Genomic DNA, 10,104 nt, shown 5'->3' on the forward strand with positions numbered 1-10,104 from the left:
CTGTTCTAAATGTTAGGGATACAGGAAAAAAAGAGCTTATATTCTGATGAGGAAAAATATCAAATAATTTAAGAAGTCAAGAAATAATTGTAAGTTAAATAAGCAAAGTCTATTTTGTCATGCTCAGGACACTGTCATGGGGCAACTGGGTGGTAAGCTGCTCCAAATCAGGAAAAGCCTTCTAAGAGGACCTGACTGATAAGACAGTAGCTATAACTGGGCTGCTTTTTCAAAGCCCATGAGAGCAGAACAGCAGAGATGGCCTTAAAATGGAAATGGCCATGGTTTATTTGGAGGACAAAAAAAGAAGAGAACGTATGGCTGGAAGGGTAACAAAGAAGCAGAGTAGGGGGAGAGAGGTAAGCAAGAACTTGATTGGACAGGGCCTGGTTTGAAGTCACTTTTCAGCATAGGAACATTGTGATCTAATCTATGCTGCCAAATGTAAAGGGCAACGGAAGCCTGTGAGACTAGTCAGATCTCTTCAATAGTCTGAATAGTATAAATGGTGCCTTAAACTAGAGTGGTAACAGTGAAGATGGTGAAGTGTTAGATGCCAAAAATATTTTGGGAATAGAGACATGACTTACTTCCTGAACTCCTTTTTTTTTTTTTTTTTGAGTTGGAGTCTCACTCCGTCGTCCAGACTGGAGTGCCATGGTCGCTCCCGGCCACCGCAGCCTCGACCCGCTGGGCTCCGGCGATCCTTCCGCCTCAGCCTTCCAAGTAGCCAGAATTACAGGCACGCGCTACCACGCCCGGCTGCTTTTTTCATTTATTGTAGAGATGAGGTCTCGCTGCCCAGGCGGGTCTCGAACCCGCGGGCTCAGGCCATCCACTCACCTCAGCCTCCCAAAGGCGCGGGATGACAGGCTGGGCCACCGAGCCCAGCCTGAACTCCTTTTAACACTACCTAAACCACTACATAATTGAAAGAATCAAGCTAAGCTAGTGACGTAACTTGTACTGCTGGCTTAAGTTGTTAGTCTAACTAACAGGAGACACTTCAGCTAAAGAAACCTGGGATCAAACTAGGACTGTAGGGTTCAGATGTGCGGCCTCAGGCAAGCCACCAGCCTATTTACTTGTCTTCGAAATGAATTCAACTCACCTGGTAGAAGGGACTGTTGAAGTCGAGTTTAAAGGAAATAATGTAGCATCCAGCAGAGTTCCTGTCCCTTAACAAGCACTCAAGTGGTAGCGACTAATCACCTTTCCACAAGTTTACATCTTGCTTCTCTAGCTAGACTATCATCACTTGGGGATGGATTTTTTCATTTCCCAGAATACAAGGTAGGTGGTGGGAATCAGGGTCATCTGAGAAATGCAAGTGCTCCTAACTTCATGCCTCTTCAGCTATTAACATCAATTAACCCGTTTTTGTAAGTAATTCACATACAAATAATCTATAATAATTTTTAACCTGGGGCAAAGATCACTGCTGCATCAGTATCAAAAAATAAGGCCAAATAACCTAAAACTACTACAACCTAAGACATTCCTCAAAATACTCCAAGTGAAGGAAAGCATGAAGAGAAGGTGCTTCATATCTTGTCTAATCTACAAATAATGCAAAGGAGACATTCTCTCAACATTTAGTAACATATAACTAGAATGGCACTTCAATTATATACAAATTCACCTTGGATAGAGTCGTAACTCAAGTAGAATCGGAAGATATGACACAAGTAGAGAGTTCCCAAAGCATGCTCCCTTAAGTAATATGCTTAGGAACAAGACATAGTTCCACAACGAATACAAAATAAAAAAAAATCCAAATCAAGTCGGGCTCGGTGGCTCAGTCTGTAATCCCGTGCCTTTGGGAGGCTGAGGTGAGTGGATTGCCTGAGCCCGCGGGTTGGAGACCCACCCGGGCAGCGAGACCTCATCTCTACAATAAATCAAAAATTAGCCGGGTGTGGTAGCACATGCCTGTAGTTCTGGCTACTTAGAAGGCTGAGGCGGAAGGATCGCCGGAGCCCAGCAGGTCGAGGCTGAGGTGGCTGGGAGCGGCCACTGCACTCCAGTCCGGAAGACAGCGTGAGACTCTGACTCAAAAAAAAAAAAAAAATCAACTTGACTTATGTATTTTCTCCAGAATGCTTCAATTACTTCATTTCCTCTAAAATTCAGTCCTTTCCTTTATCACTGTATGAAGACAAATCAATCAAACCCTACTCATAATAAAGCATCCTTTAAAAAAAGTAAAGGGCTGGACACGGTGGCTCACACCTGTAATCCTAACACTTTGGGAGGCAAAAGTAAGAGGACTGCCTGAGCCCAGGAGTTCAAGACCAGCCTGGGCAACTCAGCAAGATCTACAATAAAAAAAATTAAAAAAAATTAGCCGGGCATGGTGGTACATGCCTGTAGCTCCAGCTACTTGGAAGGCTGAAGAGGAAGAATCCCCAGGGCCTGGGAGATCACGGCTGCAGTGGCTGTGAGCATGCCACTGCACTGCAGCCTGAGCAAGAAAGAGACTCCAACTCAAAAACAAAAATAAAACAAAATAAAAACACCAAATGATGGACAGGCACAGCAGCTCTTGTCTATAATCTCAATGCTTTGGGAGGCTTAGGTGGGAGGGGAGGATTGCTTGAGGTCAGGAGTTTAAGACCAGCCTGGGCAACATGAGACCCCGTCCCTACAAAAAAAAACAAAAACACAACAGAAAAATTAGCTGAGCATGGTGGTGCATGCCTATACTCCCAACTATTCTCAGAAGGCTGAGGAAGGAGGATCACTTGAGACCAGTAGTTTGAAGATGCAGTGAGCCATCATTGTACCACATTTCAACTTGAGAGACAGGGTAAAAATCTGTCTCAAAAAAAAAATTAAAAAAAAAAAAGTCTGGGCTGAGCGCAGTGGTTCACACCTACAATTCCAGCACTTTGGGAGGCCGAGGTAAGAGGATTGCCTGAGGCCCTGGGTTCGAGACCAGCCTGGGCAACTTGGTGACACCTCATCTCTATAATAAATCAAAAAAATAGCCGGGCATGGTTTCACATGCCTGTAGTTGTAGCTACTTGGAAGGCTGAGACGGAAGGATCACCTGAGCCCAGCAGGTGGAGACTGCGGTGGTCATAAGCATGCCACTGCCCTCCAGCCTGGGAGACAGAGTACCCAACTCAAAAAAAAAAGTCTGACATCACTGGTTAATTCTGTATGGGAGGGGGGTCCCTCAGCATATGTAGAGGACTAGCTCCAGAAACCTTACCAAAATCCACAGATGTTCAAGTCACTTAAATAAAAGAGCGTAGTGTTTGCATACAGCCTACACACGTCCTCATATATACTACTGCATTGTTACTTTTTTTATTGAGAGTCATCTTCAATCTGCAGCCAGTTGAGTCTGTGGATGCAGAACCCACAGTATGGAGGGCCCACTGTATTAACTTTCTGTAACAAGATAGACTACTGCTTTCTCAATCATTCTGCATTTTCACTTACTGCTACTTTACTGCCACTTGGCAAAAATGTTGTTCTTTCATAGCAGATTAAACTGGATATTTTTTTTTTTTTTTTTTTTTTTTTTGAGTCAGAACCTTACTGTCACCCAGACTGGAATGCAGTGGCTTGCTCACAGCTACCACAGCCTCAACCTGTTGGGCTCAGGCGATCCATCTGTCTCAGCCTTCCAAGAAGCCGGAACTACAGGTATGTGCCACCATGACCGACTAATTTTTAGGATTTACTGTAGAGACAAGGTCTCACCAAGTTGCCCAGGCTGGTCTCGAACCCCTGGGCTTAGGCAATCCGTTCAACTCAGTCTCCCAAAGTGCTGGGATTACAGGCATGAGCTACCGAGCCTGGCTAAACTGGATAATTTCTAAAGTACCTCTTTCTGGAGTACTAAAAAAGGCCTTCACTGAACTACTAAAACTAAAATTTTGACAGTTCAAAGGTTACCAGTAAATGGCTCTCTATACAGCTATAATCCTACTAAAATAGAAAGCATCCTTTTAAAGAGGGAGAAAAGTCAGTAATGATTTAAAAATAGTATCTGAACTCCTGAATTCTTTTCAAAAACATCTATATTATTTCAAGTAGCACTTTTCTAATGTTAAACCTCTACCATATTCGATTATGCATACCAGTGGAAATAGGCAAGCGATATAGTAAAAGGAAAAACTTAGGAGAAATCAGTCTGAAGATTTTAAGTCAGCTTACAATTACCTGCAAACTATGTATGCCAGTTAAGGCAGATTTAACAAACATCTGCCCTAGTGTGCGCTACCTTGTATAAAAGTTCCTCACCCATTGTACTGCTTGATACATTCCAGAGGTTTAAAATAACCCCCAGCTCTTCAATTATAAATGCAGAAACAACTTGAGTCACAGAAATAAATAAAACTAGTCTGTTTTATTTTAAATCAATTTTAATTTAATTCTAAATTAATGAAATTCAAGCCATTATTTGGAACATTAAAAATTTTTTAATTGGAAAAATAACTAAGTCCTCACCTAACACTGGTATTTTTAAATCAAATATTGCTAGTTACAACAAAATCCTTTGTTTCATCAACTAGAAATGTATCAGAATGTCTTTGAGATTTTATTTATTTATTTATTTATTTTTTGAGTTGGAGTTTCACTCTGTCACCCAGACTGGAGTGCAGTGGCCGCTCCCAGCCACCGCAGCCTCGACCTGCTGGGTTCCGGCGATCCTTCCATCTCAGCCTTCCAAGGAGCTGGAACTACAGGTGCGCACTACCACGCCCGGCTCATTTTGATTTATTGTAGAGATGAGGTCTCGCCAAGTTGCCCAGGCGGGTCTCGAACCCGCGGGCTCAGGCAATCCACTCACCTCAGCCTCCCAAAGGCGCGGGATTACAGGCTGAGCCACCGAGCCCGGCTGTCTTTGAGATTTCAGAAAAAGGAATGGCCTAGGTGTGATCCAAGAACTATGAGGATCCTATCACAGTTACTTTCTAAAACCCTTTGACATTTCTATAGATTTAAACAAACAAAAGAATCACAAGCCCAAATATTTTTAAGAACCAATAACTAGGAATTCTACCACTCTACCTGGTACATCCTCCATCCCATCAACTATACATGCAAAAAATATTCCTGTAATACATAGAGAATATGAAAAAAAAAATACCACCTAATCAGCACTTCAAAAAAACGTTGGTAAACTCTTAGACACAGTAAGAAAAAAATTCCTGGCATTTTAAATACTGAATGTGAAAACTGAAAGGGGGTAAAATCTTACCAGTTTAACAGCCTCCTGAGCTGCTTCTTTTGTACAAAAAGTGACAAACGCATAACCTCTATTGAGACCAGTGAGTGGATCCATCATTAGGCGAAGATCCCATATAGGTCCAGCTTTCTCAAACAATGGAACAAGTTCATCCTCAAATAGATCTCTTGGGATTTTCCCCACAAATATCTGTAAATTAAAAATTAAGTAAAAACCATGGAGAATTTATTTAGAAAACCAGATACCTGTGTTTTTACTACAAAAGATACAAGTTTTTAGTTTCTTTACCTCAGTGCCAACAGAAGGCTGCTGACCTGAATAAACGGAATCTGGAGGTGGTCCTCCATATTTCCTCTGTCCAGTGGTCACGTCAAGTGTGTAGCCTGTTCTTTCCAAGAGTGCCTTGAAAAGTTCAAATGTCATTAATACATTTAACTCGCAAGACCACATCCATGCATTTACCAGTTAAAAGTCACTCTTGTTCAAATCTTTCCAATTTTCTTGGCAACATTCCCCCCCAAAAAAAGATTTCTGGAGTCTATTTTAAACTTTCCCCTTTAATGTGCATTTGTAATAACCCTAAATTTCAGGATCTTCTTCCAATTATTTTCTAGTCTCCACTTAATCATCAAGCAGTGTGGACAACAAAAATTAAAATCAATCCACTAGCAACTTTCAAAACAGAATACAGCTACTCTGCTACTACCACCTGAAAAACTGATTGTACCTAATTTGTTGATTTATGTCCCAAGTCTGGATTTCTTATCCAATTAATTCCCTGTAGCCTCACTCCTAGGTACATACTGCCATTCTGGCACTTTGTCTGTCTCTGAAGAAATCACACTCCCAAAACTAAGTTTAGAAACTTGAGAGCTACAAGTAACTTCTAATCTGACACTGAAACACCAAGTTTCAAAGGATAGTATGGGTCATTCAGGAATAAAAACCAAAATGATTTCTAAAACTTCCTAAGGCTGGGCACAGTGGCTCACATCTGTAATCCCAGCACTTTGGGAAGCCAAGGACTTCCTGAGCCCAGGAGTTCAACACAAGTCTAGACAACACAGCAAGACCTGTTTTCCACAAGCCATCAAAAAGTCAGACGGGAGTGGTGGGGTGTGCCTGTGGTCCCAGCTACTTGATGAGGAGGAAGGACAGGCTGAGCCAAGGAGGCCAAGGCTGCAGCGATCCTGCCACTGCACTCCAGCTGGGAAGACAGTGAGACCCCAACTCAAAATGAATCAGTTACAATTAAAAAAAAAAAAAAACTATTAAAACTCCAACAACGTAACATAACTGCTACATTTTATCTCGCTAAAAGTGAACTGTTAAAATTTATACAACTCTGCCTGGTGCAATGGCTCAGGCAGGTAATCCCAGAATTTTGGGAGGTAGAATCAAGAGGACTGCCCAAGTCCAGAGGTTCGAAACCAACCCGGGCCACTTGGTGAGACCTCGTCTCTACAATAAATCAAAAAATTAGCTGAGCCTAATTCCATCTTCTTGGAACGCTGAGGCGGAAGCGGAAGGATCACCGGAGACCTGCAGGTCGAAACTCCTATTCAAAAAAAACCCAGACTTACACCAGCCACATGACAAATGCTGTTAAATAATTTAGGGTCACCTCAGTCTCTGAAAAGAATCAAAAAGATGTTTCGACATTTTCTACTCAAAGAACATTACATATTTGTGAAAAATACTGTAATTCATAAAATGCCTTTATCCCTAAATTTTCTAACAAAAGGCTCATAAAAAGCAATTCTTTTTCTATTGAAAATATCCAAATGATTGTTTACTAGTGTTACTATCAAGGAACCAAAAACTAAAACCCAAGTCTCTGTCTATCACATAAACTATTTTTCTCTTTTCTGAGTCAGAATCTCACTCTGTTGCCAAGGCTGGAGTACAATGGCAAGCTCAAGGCTACCACAACCTCGACCTGCTGGGCTCAGGTGACCCTTCCACCACAGCCTTCCAAGCAGCTGAAAAAACAGGTGCATGCCACCACATCAGGCTAATTTTTTGATTTATTGTAGAGCTGAGGTTACCAAGTTGCCCGGGCTGGTCTTGAATCCCTGGACTCAAACAATCCTCTTGCCTCCACCTCCCAAAGTGTTGGGATTACAGGCGTGAGCCACCTCACAGGCTACATGAACCATTAGTTCTTTGTTTTTCCAGTCAGGGTCTTATTCAGTCACCCAAATAGGTGTGCCCCACTACACCCAGGTTATTCCTTTTTAGTCATTTTTTTGTAGAGACAAAGTCTTGCTACATTGCCCAGGCTGGTCTGGAATTCCTGGGCTCAAGCAATCCTCCTGCCTCAGTCTCCCAAAGTGCTGGGATCATAGGGATGAGGCACCATGCCCAGCCTTTTTTACTTCATCTTCTCCCCGTGTTAAGCTTTTTTGCCTTACTCTTCACATGACCCAAATAATGCCTTTTGTTAATTGATAAAAACAAAAGGAAAAACTTATTCCCTGTCAAACAGTCTATAAAAATGTCTATGCCTTCTTGCTGCAATTTAAGTACCATTATAAAGATTTAAGCCACTCCCTTCAAAAAAGAACTGAAAAGTCACACAAATGAAATTTAAAACTTAATTTTATTAAACACTAAATTCCAAATGTAGATTTGATTGCAACTGAAATAACTGCCCCATTTATACCCCACTTTTATATAAGTAGATTGACAGTCAAACTCAATTAACTCACAGCTAAACCTGTGAAACTCTCAGATACATGGCTGACATCAACAGCTAACTCCAGATTCCTACCTTCTCTGCATTCTAGATTTCCCTCTTCCCATACCATCAGAACACCCAATACCTATATCCTCCTTAAAACTGATTTTCTTAAACGCTTAGCTCAAGAGCACTGACAATATAAAGCACACCAGATTAAAAACTAATATAATCATATTTTCCATAAACTAAAAAACTAACCAACACAAAGATCAAAACCTAGCTGAATTTGAGGTCATTTATTTTTCCATGCCCTTAAACCGAAGAAAGCCTTCCACTCTCTCTGCCTCAGTTTCCTAATTTACATATCCATAATAAGCAATCTTATTGTTAAAAGCTGCTTTTAGAAATAAACTAACCTTAATAACCCGTACTAATGGAAGTAGAGGGCAGCAGTGTTAACATTCCAAATTCATTGGGGTTTGAGACAAGAAAAGCAGACAGCTGCTAAATGTACACTCTCCACCAGTATTCGGCTGTCAGTAACCTGGACTTGCAGCTTTCCAAAAAGTATCTAGAAATATGGTGGGTGTATTTCTTTAAGTCTTTTATTGGGAAGATCAATAGCACAGATTTAAACATCAGTAGCTGGGTAACAGTAAACTTAAGAACAGCAAATTGTTGTAGAAACAGAAATAGTTAAAAGACAGGAAACTTTTCCAAAAAACAGTAACTAGGAAAGATTAATAATAAATTACCTTAACATCTTAAAAGTACGTACTTCCATTTCACACTCAAGGAATAATTATCAAAATTAAAAAGACTTTTTAAAACTAAAGGAAATCTTTAAGGACATACCTTAATTTTTGCCTCATCTGGTCCTTTACTAGAGTCTGCTACTTTGGTCCCCTGTTTTTCTCTCTGCCTATAAGTCTTCATGACTCCACATAAAAAGGCACTTTTGTTCTGCAAAAAACATTTTCCGTTCATATTTAATCATTGTGATCTCCAGCTAATAAAACTCAGCAGATATCAAAACAACTCAAAATTTTAAATTCTTTTCATACTGACGTTAATTAAATTAACATTACCTGAACATGAGAGAGATCACTGTCTTTAAACTGTTGAAGAACTGCCAATGCGCCGTCTTCATTGAATTCCTTTAAAGCTTCGATAGCTCTTTCATCTAAATCACTATGTGCAACTAGCCCTGAAAAAGATAACACTCAATTAGTTATCAACTTAATATTTTTGGGAAAAAAATTTTTTTTCAGGGAAGACCACGTTGGCAATACAGGTACGTGTGCCTGTATAACCCTTCTACTCCCCTGATCTACCTACATATCTGAAAAACACACTTAGCCGTTCTGAACTGCCTTCTGCACTAAGCAAGCCCTCTCAGCCACACAGTCATAAGCCAACTTCTCTTACATCTTTTGTGCCCAAGTCAGCTAGCTCTGAACACTGCACTGTCTCTACAGTATACTGGCTTGCAAATCCTAAAATCAACCGACAAAGTACCGAGCGTGACAACTGAACCGCTCCCTAATTTCCAATACCACTAGGAAGAGCAAAAGCCACACCACAAAGACCAGAAAGCAGTCTACAGTGACCAGTTACCGAGCGAGAACCCCACCATAAAAATACTCGAAAAGTCACATGGCCTGCTCCCAACAGTCAGCAGCTGTCGCCACTGTCACCTACTTAGCCGTCAGCCGCGGGCAGGCCGGCCAGCCTCCAGCGCCGAGCCCGCCTCCCTCGTGCCCTCCCCGCTACACCTTCGCCTCGAGTCCGAATCGGGACTCGCCACACCGCAAGCAGGCAACACTCCCTTTCCCACACTTCTTGGAAACCACAAAAAGTTGCTATTTGAGCTCAAAGCCAGAAGTCCAATAGGAAAATTTCATGATGCAATTTTGCAAGTGATCGTTCTTACCTGCAACGTAAATTTCATCTAGTTTTTCAGCAACTTTCTGTGGTAAACCAGCATCAAGCAATGTCTGAAAATTTTCTGAATGGATAACTGCAGAAGTAGTATCCATGGGCTCTTCCGTACCATTTCCATTAACATGTTCTGTAGCCATGCTTCCAGAGATCTGTTCAAACGCAATAAGCAAAATTAAACTAGGGTCTGCGGGACGAGCGAGGCCCACGCGCGAGCCCCGAGGCGACTCGCCCTGCCACTGGCCAACGGCCGCCTGCGCCTCCCTGCGAGGCC

The 10,104-nt window shown here is 41.7% G+C and overlaps 1 protein-coding gene across 7 annotated transcripts in view; it reads right to left on the reverse strand.

The window, feature by feature from the left end:
• Window positions 1-9,980, reverse strand: part of SYNCRIP (synaptotagmin binding cytoplasmic RNA interacting protein) — a 34,430-nt gene extending 24,450 nt beyond the window's left edge. For 6 of the 7 annotated variants that reach the window (XM_008073722.1, XM_021706826.1, XM_008073721.1 and 3 more), the window contains exons 1-5: window positions 9,823-9,980; window positions 8,978-9,096; window positions 8,745-8,852; window positions 5,495-5,608; window positions 5,219-5,395 (exon numbers count right to left, since the gene is read on the reverse strand). In XM_008073722.1, the coding sequence (XP_008071913.1) occupies window positions 5,219-5,395; window positions 5,495-5,608; window positions 8,745-8,852; window positions 8,978-9,096; window positions 9,823-9,970 (666 nt within the window). In that variant the 5' untranslated portion in view covers window positions 9,971-9,980. The remainder of the gene's footprint in view (window positions 1-5,218; window positions 5,396-5,494; window positions 5,609-8,744; window positions 8,853-8,977; window positions 9,097-9,822) is intronic. The other variant, XM_021706825.1, reaches the window with a different exon arrangement.
• Between the last annotated feature and the right edge of the window lie 124 nt (window positions 9,981-10,104).

This window comes from Carlito syrichta, unplaced genomic scaffold (genome assembly GCF_000164805.1).
Source record: "Carlito syrichta isolate Samal-C Ts95f unplaced genomic scaffold, Tarsius_syrichta-2.0.1 Scaffold316036, whole genome shotgun sequence".
In the NCBI taxonomy this organism is placed as follows: domain Eukaryota; kingdom Metazoa; phylum Chordata; class Mammalia; order Primates; family Tarsiidae; genus Carlito; species Carlito syrichta.